The sequence below is a fragment of the Cyanistes caeruleus genome, chromosome 1, assembly GCF_971803275.1.
Source record: "Cyanistes caeruleus chromosome 1, bCyaCae1.hap1.1, whole genome shotgun sequence".
Lineage (NCBI taxonomy): Eukaryota > Metazoa > Chordata > Aves > Passeriformes > Paridae > Cyanistes > Cyanistes caeruleus.
In genome coordinates this window covers 90,800,937-90,816,127 of record NC_141701.1, presented here as the reverse complement: position 1 = coordinate 90,816,127, position 15,191 = coordinate 90,800,937, and the positions used below count along the sequence as shown (strand labels likewise).

The 15,191-nt window shown below is 45.9% G+C and overlaps 1 protein-coding gene across 1 annotated transcript in view; it reads left to right on the top strand.

Annotated features, from left to right (window-relative positions):
• Window positions 1–3,673: 3,673 nt before the first annotated feature.
• Window positions 3,674–15,191, top strand: part of JARID2 (jumonji and AT-rich interaction domain containing 2) — a 209,601-nt gene continuing 198,083 nt past the window's right edge. The window contains exon 1 of the mRNA XM_086900497.1: window positions 3,674–4,843. Coding sequence (XP_086756623.1) covers window positions 4,799–4,843 — 45 coding nt within the window. The 5' untranslated portion in view covers window positions 3,674–4,798. The remainder of the gene's footprint in view (window positions 4,844–15,191) is intronic.

Sequence of the window (15,191 nt, the reverse complement as noted above, 5' to 3'; positions counted from 1 at the left end):
ACTAAAACTCTTGCCCCAGAATTCTGAGGACACCACAAACCAATCTGGATATATACCTGCCTTCCAAGTCTGAAAGTGCCAAAAGCAGTAGCCCCTAATTAAAGTTTATAAAAAAAAAGAAGTGCAGTCACAGGCAAGTCGGCCATGATGAATGTTCTTTTCCTATAACCTCAAAGGGATTTTATCTTCATTGAGACGCAAGCTAGGCAAATATTATGAAAACTCAAGTAGCTGGAGAGGTACCACCAAGGTTCCTCTTGAATGAAATTTCACTTTTCACTGAATTGTGTGCCAGAAGGTTATATTATATGCTAGAAAGTGACCATGTTTCACCTCTTGCTCAGAGATAATTGCACCTAGGATACTTAGTATGTACAAGTCCAAATGAACAATACATAAAATGTGTTATGCTCATGCAAAGAAATAATCCACAACATCCTCACTCCCTCAAAAATCTGATCCCAAACAGACCACACAAACCAAGAAATCCCACTTCCCAACCAAAAAAAACCAAAACAAAACAACAAACCCAAACAAACAAAAAAGCCCTGAAGTTTTTTGTACAATAGTATTATACTCAGTCCACAGAGGTTATTGGAAAGGTTGACACTGGACAGTGACTAAAAATTAGTTGTAGAACACATAAATCCAGTTTGGGGGCTCCTTTGCAAATGTGTGTAATTCCTGTAAAAGGATTATTTACAATGAAGAAATAAATGAGAAGGAAACAAGGAAAAAAAGGGACAAGGAATCTCTATTATGGTACTAATTTAGTAGTCATTGGTCAGTAGTCTTTTCTCAAACATCTTTGAGCAGAGTTATAGTTGGAAGTGACCACGATGAAAGTCACAATGAAACTAGGAAAAAAAAGTGATCAAATGTAATTGCAAGCACTGACAACAGTAGCAGTTAACCTATGATACTAAGTGCTATTGTACCAGCATTTAATTCATTTTCCAAACCGGTCTAGCTTCAGTATTTAAAACGTCAGTCTCCAAAATGTACATAAGCTAGAACTGAAAGGCAAGACCCGTGGCAGATACATGATACCCAGCATGTGCACAATACAATGCTCTGTGTAACAGAACACAAATGTAAATAGAGCCATGGATCTATGGGAAAGGTTTCTGCCACCCTGCCCTGAGAAGAAAATTCATTAGTTTGCACTGACAGTAAGCTCTTGTTCAACACATGGCACAAAAGCCGGTAGCAAACATAGCAACACGGAGACTTTTAAAAAACACTCAGGAAGTAATCTCCAAAGTAAGGGGCGGGGGAACAGTTGGGTTTGCTACCTTATGTCATTTGAGAAAAGCCAGGTAGGTTTTCTATGAAAACTTTTTACTCAGTTGTTGACTCAGAAATACATGAATGGCTATCTTTGTCTCTTCTGGCTTTCCAAAATGCCTCAAGGAGAAGCACAGACTCATCATTTCTAATTGAAGAAAAACCAAGAAAAAAGCATTTTCTTCCAAGGATGTCCTAGACCTCTGTGCTACATAAACACCTTAACAAAAATAAGTGAGGGCAGGAAGTTGAAGAGTCCTACAACAAATGTGCATATTTCCAATTTTAAGGAACAAAAACCTCACTTTAGATTTACTCTTAAAAAGTAATCTCTATTTTCCTATTAAAGAGCTAAAGAAAAGGCTTCAAAAGACTAACCTGATCACAATTAGTATTATCATAAAAGCTTGATTTTGGATGAGGTCAAGCGCAGATCATTTTGTACCCCAATTTTTTATTAAACAAGATTAGGAAAAGGATCCTGAAATAATTAGCAATAAACATGAAGAAGGTAAGGAAGACTAAAAAATTATGACATAATTTTTTTTCATTTAGCATCTTAAGCACTATTTGCGTTTTATTTCTAAATTCGAGGGAGATCACAATGGTCACTTATCTACATAAGTGAGCAAAGATGGTCTCCTGATGAAGACTCAAGGCTAGGTATTAGGGAATGAGGTTCTGGCAAGTTCTGTGTCCTCCTCTTCTGACTTTGAGCACTGCTGCTCAAGTCTTGCACTAAATTTTTTATCCCTATGGGGCAGATATTATATGCTCCAGAAGGGAACTGAACATAAAAACTACATGTGGAAGACACTGTAAATCCCCTAAAGTATCACCCAAGTGTAAGTTATTAGCATAAAAACATATCAGCTCATAGTTCATGGTGAGTCCTACAGAAAAGCACAAACACACACTTGGTACGATAGTACCTCACACCAGGGATCATTAATGACACTCTTTCCTTCCTGTCCCTAGAGGTGATGTAATAATAGAATCATAAAATGTTAGGGGTTGGAAGAAACCTTAAAGATCGCCCAGTTACAACCCCTGCTCTCCTGGGAAAGGACAACTCCTACTAGATCAGGATGCTCAAAGGCCTTATCCAACCTGGCTTTGAACAGAATGGAGTCTCCAAGACTTTTTTCTTTTCCAAGCAGAACGGCCCCAAACATTCCCAGCCTGTCTTCGTAGGGAAGGTGCCTTAACAACTTTGTGACCCTCGTCTCCGCTTGCTCCAACACCTTAATCCACCACCAAGGAACTTGTAGCTTTTGAAGACGGACCTTCCAATTCACAAAATAATTTATTTTTTTTTTATTTAATTGAAGAAAAAATACATTTGAAATTAATCGAGAATCGGAACTTGGGGATTTCGCATCGACACCGGCTTTCCAGGAGCCACCGGCGGGTCCAGCGGCAGAGCCCAGCGGGGATGGATGGGGCAGCAGGCGCTGGCCAGCCCCGGCACCAGCCCCGGGCGAGGACGGGCCGCTGCTCCTGGGAAGCCGCGGGGCTGTCGGCGGGATTTCAAAGCACACATCCATGCGCACAGAAAGGTTATTCCCGGGCGCGCCGGGCCGGGTCCCGCGGGGCAGCCCCGGCGCGGCCTCGGGCCACCTTGGAGACACCGAGCGGGCCCCGCACGGCACAGCCCAGCCCGCAGCGTGTCCCGAGCTGACACCGCCCGCCCGGCAGGCAGGCAGTCTGTCCGACAGGCGGTCAGTCCGCCCGCCCGTCCGTCTGTCCGGCAGACCCAGACCGCCGTCTCCCAGGCGGGCGCAGCCCGCAGACACGAAGTTTTCGTGCCGCCACTTCCCAGCCCAACCCAGACACATTAATCCCCGCGCTCTCCCTGCAGCCTCCCGCGGCGCCTGCCTGCCTCCCCATTCCCCGTCAGCGATTCCCAATAAACTTCCCCTTCGCCCTCCTCCTCCTCCCTCTCCTGTCGTGCCTCCCCTCCGCCCTCTGCCCCCCCCAGCCTCTACCACCGAGCGCCGCGGAGGGGGGGGGGGAAGCTGGGGGAAACAAGCGGGAGGTGGAAACCAACGGGGGTGGGGGGTGGTGTGGCGGTGGTGTTGGGGAAGGACGAGCGTGGCGAAGGGGGTTCCTTGCCCAGGAGCCAATCGGCGGGCGGGCGCGCCGCGCACGCCGGGACGTGTAGTTCTCCGCCGTTCGCCATTTTGTGGCGAGGGAACTACAACTTTCCCCACGAGCAAGGACAATTCTTGGGCCCCGTGCGGCCAAACGTGACTTTCAGGTGCTGCCAGCGCGGCGGGCCCCCCGTGCGTGCCGAAGCCGGGGGAGGCGCAGGGGGCGCAAGGACGGAGCGGAAGGACAGCCCTTGGCAGGCGGGAGGAGAGAGGAGGCTGCAGCGGGGCGGGGAGGGGGGCAGGGCACGGCGACAGAGCGTGCTGCGCTCTTGAGGGATCGTCGGCAAACTCTCCGCTCGGGTTTCGGCGTAGGGCCCGCGGCGACCTTGGCTGCCGGCTGGCCACGCTTACATGCCGAAAGAAGGGAGGTGGGAAGAGGGGTGGGGGGTGGGCGAGGGAATCGCATGACGCTCGATCCGCATGGAGTGTTTAGCGAGGCCCTGTTGCATGCGCTGAGCGCGGCGAGGGGGCCGGGCGCTGCGGCTGCTGCCCCGGTTGGGAATTAAGAGCGAGCCCTAGGCGGTGTATGCATGTATGTGTGTGTGCCGTGTGGCCGTGTGTGTATATATATACACACACGCATACATATATATATATACACACACACACATATATATACAGGCGCGCGCGCGCACGCAGGCACGCAGACATATATTAACAACAGAGGAGGGGAAAAAAGGGGAAAAAAAAAAAAAAAAAAAAAAAAAAAAAAAGAGCCAGGTCCATTTAAAGTTGCTGGCGGAGAGCTGTTCTCATTGGTTAGGGGGGGAGCTGGAGGAGCGGAGACACACACGGTGCGTGCAGCCCTCGCCGCCGCCGCCGCCGCCGCTGCTGCCGCCGGAGCCGCCGCCGCTGCTGGAGTTGTCCCTGCCGCTTTCCCTGCCTGCTGCAGCGGCACAAACGTGACTTCCAACGTCCCGATTATTTATCTTCTCCTCCCGGCCCCTTTCCTCCTCCAAGATGTAACTACAGCTCTGACACTAAGGACCTGCAGATCGCTTAGGCGGCTTGAGAAAGAGAAAAGGGGATATCAAGGGCGTCGTTTTTTGTGTTAGGGGGAAAATTTTCCATTATAATGCTTCACTAAAGTGATTTTTTTTTTTTTTTGTTTCCTTCGCATTCGTCTTTTTTTTTTTTTCTTTTTTTTTTTTTTTTTTTTCCTTCCGTCCCCCATTTCTCGGATTTATTGCTAGGAGAATCACATTGTGAGGAAAGAAAGTCGGATTACAAGATACCACTACAAACAACCCCCTCCCCCCTGGATTTTTTCGGTATTTTTTTTAATTTTTTTTTTAATTGTCTCGGCTTTAATTCATGAAGCAATTGTCCCCTTTTGCAATCAGAATTTGGATACCAGAATGAGCAAAGAAAGACCCAAGAGGAATATAATTCAAAAGAAATACGTAAGTGGTCATAACATATATCGTTTTGACTCCCAGTTTTAGGAAATGGCAGTGAATGTCAAGTTTATAGCTAATCTTGTAGCTCCTAAGGCTTTGGGAACAAATGTGATGCTGAATTTGATTTTTCTGTGGTGTGGTGGGGGAGTTTCAGAGGCCCTTTTTAACAGGGAAGCCTGCTATCCAGTTCGGTTATAAAACCAGATTTGTGTAGCGATTCCTCCAGTGAATAAATGTATTGACCTCAAATGACACAATCATAATCTAGTTTTAGATGAAACGCGAGGAGCTCGGGGGGCTGCCGCGATAATGTCACGGAACTGCATTTTCAAGCGGTTTTCTTAATTCTGTGTTTTTGCATGCTGAAATAGGTTTGTTGTTGTTTTTCGGGCTTTTTTTTTTTTTTTTGGTTGTTTGGTTTTTGTTGTGTAATTTTTTTTTTTTTTTTTCCTTAAATGATCTACGTGTGTCTATCCCCGTCTGGTGAAGCGGTGGTTGTTGGAAGCCCTTTAAGTTGAAACCGAGTGTGTCTGGTTATGGCGAGCTGGTTTCTCGCAGGACCACATCCCCTCTCTCCTGTGTGCGATCCTCGGCTGCTCTGCCGTGCCACAGACACCGGAGCAGCCGGGGATCGCCTTACGGGCAGCGCGTTCCTCGGGATTGACTGGAATAACGAGGAAAATGGCTCGGTAGTGTTTGAAAAATAATTCATTATGATGGCTCGAAAATTTGGGCTAATCCAGCGGAGCCTGGGCTGTATTTCTGCCTCGCTTTATTCAGCCGCTTAACCAATCCCTTGTAATTGTCTAATCCTTTAAACATATAAATGTGGATGGGTAGTTGGATTTTTGTTCGTGCTCCAGTTACGTTTTGATTGGCACAGGGCAGTTTTTCCTTACGTTTGGAAAAGCGGAGGGGATTATCCATATATGCAGTAGAGCGAATAATGATTTTTATCTCTACGTTAAAAAAAAATATTTTGGGGGGGGGTGGGTGTGGGGGCAGATATGTAGAAATCCTCGCTTTTGGGCGTGTTTGATGCGAGGCTTCAAAAGTTGTAGTTTATATCGCGTCTTGTCGTCTGCGCCGATTTCTTTCAGCGGAGGGGTGTCCCTTTGCAGGGAGGGTGACCTTCGGGACACTTTGCCTGCTCGGTATTCTATAGATTGGGTAAAAACTGCAGTTGACTCCAGCTGACTGCCGCTATCGATTGCCCGCCCCGCTGCAAAGCTGCCCGGGGGAGGCGGTGGAACGATGTGTGTGTGGTTTTGGGGACGGGGGGGGGGGGGCCTGCGCCCCATTTCGGAGCTGTCCCCTTCCTCCTTTTCCACCTCCCCATCCCCCCCCGCACCCCCCGAAATTTCCGAATTAAAATACATCCGCATTGCAGAGGAGAGGGGAGCCCGGGGCCGGCGAGTTTAAAGTATGGCATCGAAACGGGAACGGCGGGTTGAAAGTCTGGCGAAACACGCGAGGCGTCCACGTTTCCCAGGCAGGCAGACAAAAGCGGGGCGGGGGGGGGGGGAAGGAAACCGCGGTGTTAATAATTACAGGGGAGGGGGGGCGAGAGGAAAAGGGGGAGAGATCACCCCAAAGCTCGGCTCCCCCCGGGCTCGCCGGGCCGAACAATGCGGCGCCGCTCCCGCACCGCCGGGCAGGGGCCGAGAGCGCGGCTCCCGGGGGAGGAAGGCAGGAGGGACGAGGGCGGACAATGTGCAGGGGTGCTCCCCCGCTCACAACTTCGCGGCGGCGCTTTTATTTAACCTTTCTCCCCCCCCTCCTCTTCCCCCACCCCCCGGCACCCACTCCCCATTTTCGTTTTTCGCAGGGGGCGGCGGTGCCGGCGGGGCGCGCTGGCGGCGGCAGCAACAGGTTGCCGGGGCTGTGACGGAGCCCGCGGGCCGCCGGCCACGCCGCCGCCCGGCCAGGTTCGCCCTGCTCCCCGTGACGTCACAAAGGGACGGGCCTGCGCGCCGCGGAACCTTCGGCGCCCCCCCAGCACTGCGCCCCCCCCGCCCCTCCGTGACGTCAGAGCCGAGGCGGGGCGGGGGCGGGAGGAGCCCCCGGGGCAGCGCTCGGCGGCGCCGCGGGGGAGGGAGGCAGGGACGGAGGGAGGGGGCGGCCCGGGCCAGGTGAGCAGGTGCGGGGCCGCCCTGCCGCTTTCGGGGTGGGAGGAGAGCGTCGGTCACGTCGCCCTGTGGCGACACGCGTGGTGGCACGTCTCCTGGCCGTGACCTTCGGGCGCTACGGCAGCCCGGCGGAGCGTGCCGCCGCCTCCTCCTCCTCCCCGCCGGTGCCAGCACAAGCTTGGCCTGCACCTGGAACAATGGTACCCATGTCGGGCCCTGCTGCCCACCATGGGTCCCTGGTGCCCCCAGGCCGGAGGTGATGCTCCGCCGTGAGGAGCCAGGGCGCAGCCGCTGCACGGGCACCAAGTGGCACTTTTTTGGCCGCGCTCCCCTCACGTCACTGGGAGTTGGCACAGAATCGTAGAATCACAAAACGGTTTGGTGGGAAGGGGACCTTGAGGATTACCTAGTTCCAACCCCCTTGTCGTGGTCAGGGACACCCTCCACTAGATCAGGTTGTTCAGAGTCCCATCCAGCCTCGGTTTAAACTGGCCTTGTGTCAGGAGTGGAGTCTATTCGGGCTGCTGCTGCTGTTTTTTCTTTTCAGCATGTGCGAAATGAGTTCTGAAAATAAGAAGGTGGTGAGAACAATGGAGTAAAGCCTCCGTGTTGTGGGCTGCCGGTGCAGGGCTTGGCTCCTTGCTCCGTAAGTGCTCACAAATGAAAGTTCTCTTGAACTTAGGGAGCGTTATCTTTTGCGATTGGTAACCCAGGAATGAGGAAATCCGTGTACGCATCTTTTTTTCCTGCAGTTTAAAAACGCTATCACCTAATTTTTAAAAGATCCAGGGCTGACTCATACAACTCTTTCTTCTCACTTTAGCCTCCTCCTTCTCAAACATCTTTACATATCAAATATTGCCTTTTGGCTCCAGCCTCAAAACTGACAGCTTTGTAAAGCATCCACCGAGAAACCAGACTGTGTTCAGTATGCGCTTGGAATTAATAGTTCTTGACTCAAAAGCTTTGATGTCTTGAACGTAATTTCACAGGTGCATTTTTCTGACTGTTTTTGTGATGCTTGAATAGCAAATCTTCTGTTCTTGCCGGCTTAGGTCTCAGTATCAGACCTGAATTACCGCCTTAAAATACCTGCATGGTTCTGCCACGGTAGCAGATGGTAAAGTGTAATTAAAGAGTAATGTCACTACTGTCACCTCGTGTGATTTGTTTCCTTATCCTTGCAAAAGTAAAAGTGCTGGAGTCTGCCATGAGGTGACATGCTTCACCTACGGATGGCCTGGTAAGCCCCTCAGACAGAGGGCCAGCAAGGCCTGGCCTGGATTAGCATGCATCCGAGAGCTGTGCCTGCTGCAGCCTTTGAAACAATACTCTTCATTTGGGTGTGCTTGGTGTGGGCCCAGGGAGTTTCAGGAGGGATGGTAACTGCACTGCCTTCTGCATCAGGGGTATTTGTGCAGGAGCCTGACCCTGGGCCACCCCAGGGTTTCAGCTTGGAGCCGCCTGCCCTGCTGCTTTTCCTGTGAGTGGCTGCCATTTCTCCCCCATCCCCACAACTGATGACAGGCTCTAAGTTTGACCACTTCCTACAAGAAATAGTGTAATAGGCTGCTGGCAGCAGAGATAGTATGCAGTGTAAGTTGCATCTTACTTCACATCACCTTTGGGAGTTTTTTTTCTGTTGGGTCTCTTTCATACTTGCAGTAACAATTCTAGCAGCATAGCTGCTCAAATCTTTATTTTCCCTGTATGAAAAACTTACGGATGCTAGCTGCACTCGAGCTACTTTTGCATTCCTCTTAACCTCCTTCTGGTCTCTTGAGACTACAACATTATGTTGTAAGTGGCTATAGGATAAGTAAAAACTAGTAATTAAAATACTTTTTTTCTTTAAGTGAGTATTTTGCTATCAACAGATGCTTTGCCCTGAGATACTAATGGACTCCTGCTCACTCTGATGGTCTGCAAGCCAGGAGCAGTAAGATGCTGCCCAGAGTGAATTAGAGTGAATCAAGGCCCCTGTGAAGAGTTTCTAATGTTCATTAAGCACTTTAACCTTCTCTTTTGAGGCCTACTAAGCCAGCATTAAAAACATATTACCCCTTCCTTTTCTGTAGTAATAGCTAATGTTATGCATATGCTAAAGTGTGGTATAAACGTCAGCTGATTCTGTAAGGCAGCAGCATTCCCTCCATTTTATTGTTTGATGAAAAAGAAAGAAGTCTAAATTACTTGCCTGAAGCTACATGCTGTAACAGCGGCAGAGTTGGAACTAATCTGTATTTCTGCTGCCTTCTCCAATATTCTATCCTGTAGCTTACAGGCTGTTTCTACAAGGCATGGATGGCATTTGCATTACAAGGAACTACTTTACATAGTTCCAACTTTCTCTAAAATTTTTCCCTTCCCCAGTTATGATTTGGACTGTTAAATTAATGTTGTATTTTTAACATAATAAAAGAGGTATTTCAGTATGGATACTTCTATTTTTTTTTTTTTTAAGAGATGATCATATCCTGCAGCTGATAGAGACCAGTTGATACTATGATGACTCAGCTGTGGGAGTATTACATAAAGTAGGTCAATTTTTAAATCTCATAGTCTGAAGCTAAAGAGAATCCACGTTAAAATTTATGTTTTGTTTATACACATTACTGTTATTTCCTGGTTTGAACGTAAGTGAAAGCTCTTGAGGAGGCGGGAAATGTTTTTGGAGGTTGATTTGGGGTTTGTTTTTGCCCATTTTTATTGTATAGTGACTGAATTCAATCAACTTGACGGAGGTGAAAGACCAGCTGCTTTCATTTCTAAAGTTTCCAGTTTGCAGGAGTCAACTGAAAGGAAGGCTTTAAAGGCAATTTTAAAGTAGGGAAAGGAAAAGCAGAGACACGTTTATTATTTTTTATTACAAGCACCCAGCTTTTGTGTGATCTAGCAGATGTGGAATTTGCAGAGGAATACATGCTTCTTCGAAATCCAAATTTGCATTTAAAACATTCTGGTTTGTCCCCTTAGTCCTTTGCATGGCTTGCTTCTCAACTATAAATGTAAACCAAGTGTAAATGATGCATTGTTTGCCTTAGTGGGCAGACAGTCTCAAAACAATAGTGCTGATGGATTTGACTGCCTCTGTGTAAGATTAACAGGACATTAAAATTCAAGTCTATTAATGCAAATTTCAGTGTTGCCAAACCTGAACTTCCCATAAGTGTTTCCTGATGCTGATGGCCGTAAATGTCCCTTCCCCACAGGCCAAAACTTCAACTGGCAGTTTTTAACCTGGACTTCAGAGAAAAGGGTAAAATGTACCTGGGGTTTAATGTCCAATTGAATGATGGGTCATGGTACACATGGACTTTTTATACTTAACCACCATTTTTTATTTAAAGCATTTTTAAGTGGTAGGAAGCCACCAGGAAACTTAAAATCTGAAAATAGCTTGTAAAATTCAGGTCTCGTATGTGAGGATTACTTGGCACTAAAATTCAGATACAGGAAATAATATGCCAAAATCTCTTTGGTGTTTTCTTAGATCTTTGATGGGTTGGTTGTTTTGCTGGCTTATTACTTCTGGGAATATTGGATGCAATCCTTCTTGGTTTTTAACAGGCAGTTTTTATTTGTGAGCTCTTGGTTTTCATTTGGAGAGGTGGGTTTATTTCTTCACTCACAAAAATGTTTCCTCAATGAAGTAGTAGGTAGAAGGTTTAAAACCATTTGCTGTTTCACTTGCTCGGGTTTCACACTTTCCCTTGTGTAATGACATCCTGTTCTGAAGTTGTTCCTTCAGTAATCTGACAGAGGCCTGGTATTTCCAGTGTGGGCTGTGGAAAAGGAATAAACCCTTTAATTATAGCAGTGAGGTTTTGTTTGAAAATGTGCTAGCTCTCCTTCCCTCTGCATGTCCTGTCTTTTTGTCCAACTCTTCCCTGTGCAGATCTGAGGCTGTAAAATGCTGTTCAAGTTGCTCTGCACGGGTGGCCATGATGAGTAGCAAAGCTGAGCAGTGGCTGGGACCGTTGCCATGCTGAGCACTGGGTCTCCAGGCTCGGGATCAGGGCTCTTTGGTCTGCAAGCAGACGGATGCTGGGAGTGCACCCCATCTGCTCCAGTGCCAAGTTTATTGGCTTAATTTATGCTTCTGCAGGAAGCCCTCCGGAGTGACCGGCCTGGCTGTGCAGGGAAGCAGGGAAAGAGGCCCAGGTGGAAATCATGGTTCCACTGGTACATGTAGGGAAGATGTAAAGCTGCTTCAGCATTTCTACAGCAAATGTCTTATCCTGGACTGATACATCACAAACAATAACCTCTATTTTTATCTGAGGGACAGAAACCTCCTTTTAGTTGGCATAAAAATGGGATTGTGTGATTAAAAACAGACACCGAAAACAAAATGTGAGCACTAAACTAAGGTCTCTGTATACTTTCTGCATCTAGGTCAGACATGTGGAGCTGGAGTAATTTCCAGTCAGGTTCAGTTTGGTGCTTGTGGAATTCTTACAGGTGAATTGGGCATTTTGACACTGCTAAAAGCAGTTCAGCAGAAATGTGATGATGCCCCCAGAAGAGTTCATAATTGCATCACTTGAGGGGCATGATTTAATCCTTTCTAAATGTCTCTCCTCTGTAATCTGCTTCGTCTTTTCTGCATGGCTTCCTGCCATCTCTTCTGCCAGGTTCTTCCCTTGATTTGCTCTGCAAAAAAGGCGCAGCCTTGGATCTGTGACTGAGAAGAAATGCAAATAATAGGAAGCTGAGAAACTGGCCTGCTGCTGTACTCCAGCAGGGTTTGTGGTATTTGAGTCCCTGGTGCTCTGCTTTCAGTTCTTTAAGCTTGCCTTGCTGGTCTGACATCTTTTGGATGACGTGATAGTTGCAGGAGATTAGCGTATTTTGGCACACACATGCTATGATGACTGGCTAACGATATTTACAGCGTTCAAAAATAAACCATGGGAGCTCATTCTGACATAATCTACTAATCTTAGTTTTGCACTTTGATACTGTCTTGTCTGAGCCAAGTTAGGATAACTATATATTGCAAGCAATTCATTTTTAGCTTTGCTTGCAGATGAGTGTTGAGGCAGTGCCTGCTTTTCAATTAAAAATGATGGGAGTGAATTTGGAGAAATTATCAGCTCTTTCAACTATAGGCTTATTCTGTGCCTATTTTTGAAACAGTTTTATGTGAGTGGGCAGAGATACATGCTTCACAATATTTCTGGATTTGTTGTGTACTGGCATTTTGATAAGGTTATTTTTTTCCTTCACTGCCCACAAGAACGGGATGGTCTTCTCTGCCCTTTCCCACATTTGTATGTTATGGGAAGGACTTTCTTTTCTCTTTTTGAGGATTCTACGTTACTCTTTTTCTGGATTAAAAAAAAAAATACCTGTTACTGCTTTGGGTAAACTTTATTCTTGTGCTTGGCATCTTGCTAGTTATGCTGCATTTGGAGGAGTCCAGCTAAAACAGTAAGCTTTTGAGGCTCCCAGATGGCAGGAATTCAGTATGCCCTGGACCTTAACCACTGAATTTAAACATCTAAATAACAATTTTCTACCCACATTTTTGAATGGCCTGCATGTTTAAGAATTGCATGGAGGAACTTGGCAATATAAAGCCTGTGAATCAAATCACTGGCAATGTACAAATATTTTTTCAGGTTGCTGCTATTGAAGTGGACAGAAACCATGAGTCTTGGACAAGAGTCTGTTCAGTCTCTCACTCTTTGAGATACTTACCATTATTTTTATTAGTTGTTATATTTAGCATATATTTTCCTGTGCTGTTCTAAAACTGGAAATCTTTATGTTGACAAAGTATGTAGCCTAGAAACTGCATTTAGATTTTTATGGTGCTGCAGGCTACCATCTTATGTTTATAGCTTTTTTTTCCTTTTAGAAGACAGACTGAGGGTGACTTAGGGAAGGGATATGTTTTCTTCTTTCTCGCCTCTTTTATTTTACGGATATTACTTTCAGCCACTTTGTCCTACAGTTCTTTTTGGTACATCAAAGTTGTTAGCCAAATCTCTCAGCAGCAGCATGCATGTCAAAACCCCCAAAACACAAATTTGCAACCCTGCACATGTGCCAGATGAATTAGCTTCTTAACTCAACTTGAGATGAAAAAACCCTGAAAATCCAACATACTTTTGTTTTGATTTGAGCCCTAGAAAACTTGGTTCAGACTTTTGAGTTCATAAAACTCAAAACCAAGTGAAGAGGTTTTTTCTTACTGTTTTTTGACTGGTAACTAAGCTGGTGTTGTACATGGTTAATTTTTGGGTGGTGTTCCAGGTGACCAGCCTTAATTTGAGTGTCTTTCACATATGGAAGGCCTATAGACACCTGAGATGTGATTTTCTGATTGACAGTCAACTTTTTTTAACCCCGTCTTGACATGTAGTGATAATGATGATAATTCTTACGGCCTGTTGCCATCTTGCAGACTGGTAAAAACTTGAGATTAAGGCAGCAGTAGCAGAAAGACTGCCTTCTTGTTACAATCTTATTTGGGTGTAGTAGAGCTTTTAATAAATTATTAGAAGTAGTACTCCAACTTCTGCTTTATAGCCACAACTAAAAGGGATGTTCTCTTTCTGGTCTCAGAAAGCCAATGTTAATTTTTTAGTTGTAGTTCTTCAGCTTATAATGGCGACATAGTAATATCACTTTGTAAGACAAGCAACTGTATGTTACTTAAAAGCTGGACTTGGGGCATGTTTTAGTAACTGTGATTTGTGAATTATTTATAATTTGGAAGAAATAATGGTTATCCTAATGGCAAATGATTTTGAAGCAGCTATTCTCCCCCCCACCCAATTTGTGATGCTTTGAATCGGTAAAAACAATGAAATAAGAAGCAGCTGTCAAGAGAAGCTGTTCTGTCCTGTTCTACTCTCTTTTTCCTAATCTATGGTTGAACATCCTACATATAGCTTAGCTTTTTGCCTTCAGTAACAGCATTTTGAATGTGGAGACCAGTGAGATGCCTGGTGCTGTGTTTCTGTGATTACTTGAAGCCTGCACTGCACTGGAAGTGGTTCGGGTTTCCCTCTGGCTGCTTGTTCCCCTTTTCTTCTGCAGGCTGATGTATGCCAGGTGATAACTCCCGCCTCAGATTTGGGACTTTGCAGGTAAAAACAGAACTGACAAAATGTGATTGATTTTTAATGTGGATTCCTTTAATATTGCAGTTTGTGATGTAGGTGGAAAAATACTTGGCCTTGGGAAAGTGTTACAGGGACACCCAGTGAAGTGGCAAGGGAGGGGTAGGATTGCGTCTGTTAGCAATAGAGTGAGTTTAAATGGGCTGTGAAATTATGACTAAATAGGAGTCAAGATACATGTTTTATTTCATAGCAAGCAAAATTAGCTGTCCTTGTCCGTTTTAAGGGTTGTTCGAATTTAGATTTTGCTGTACTGCCTTACTGCTGGAAGCACGGTGAATATTAAATAACTTTGAAACGAAGTTAGGCCTCACAGGTGAAAATTAAGCTAAAGGTGTTTGTGCCTGTGGTGATGGCAGTGCCATAATCATTTCCAAAGTGCTAAAATCAGTTCAAATAGAATAAAAAATGTGCTGCATTACATGTTATGCTTCCTTAGGTAGGATTTGAACAATTTTATACTTCAACGAAAGAAGTAAAAAGAGGAAGAAAAGAAAATTAGGATAGCTGTGCCACTGGGGGCTAAGTTTCACCGCTAAATGTGATAGAACTGCTACGCTTTTAGTTCGACGGCCACACATGCCCATCCCATATGCAAGAACTCCACTGTGGAAGTGAAGCCAGTGTACTGTTCTATTTTCTACATCTTAGGGTAAGGACCTCCTTACGTAAGGGAATTCATCCAGAAATTTCCCATGGCTTTATTTGTTTTATTTTGTACCACTGAATAAGTTCAGATAGTTTGTCATGTTAAAATTACTCATGTCTATTGAATGTGCACATGAACTGAAGTGCTGATGTATTTTTGCCCTGGGTTCCCAAGTAGTGTGAGAAGGCCAAACCATGTCAAATCAATAAGCTGCAAAAACCAAGGCTTCCTTTAATTACAGGAACAGCAGGATGTGGCATCACATGCTTTTTTCTCACCATTGAAGCCAGCAGTGGTGACCCTATGAATCATTCCTTCATGGTATGGTGCTTTGGCCATATCAATACAGCCAAAGAGCTGCATGTGAAATAGGGTCACTGAAATTATGAGACTTAAAGAGTAGTTGTTCCTGAGCTCTTTTTTCTTCCACCTTCTCA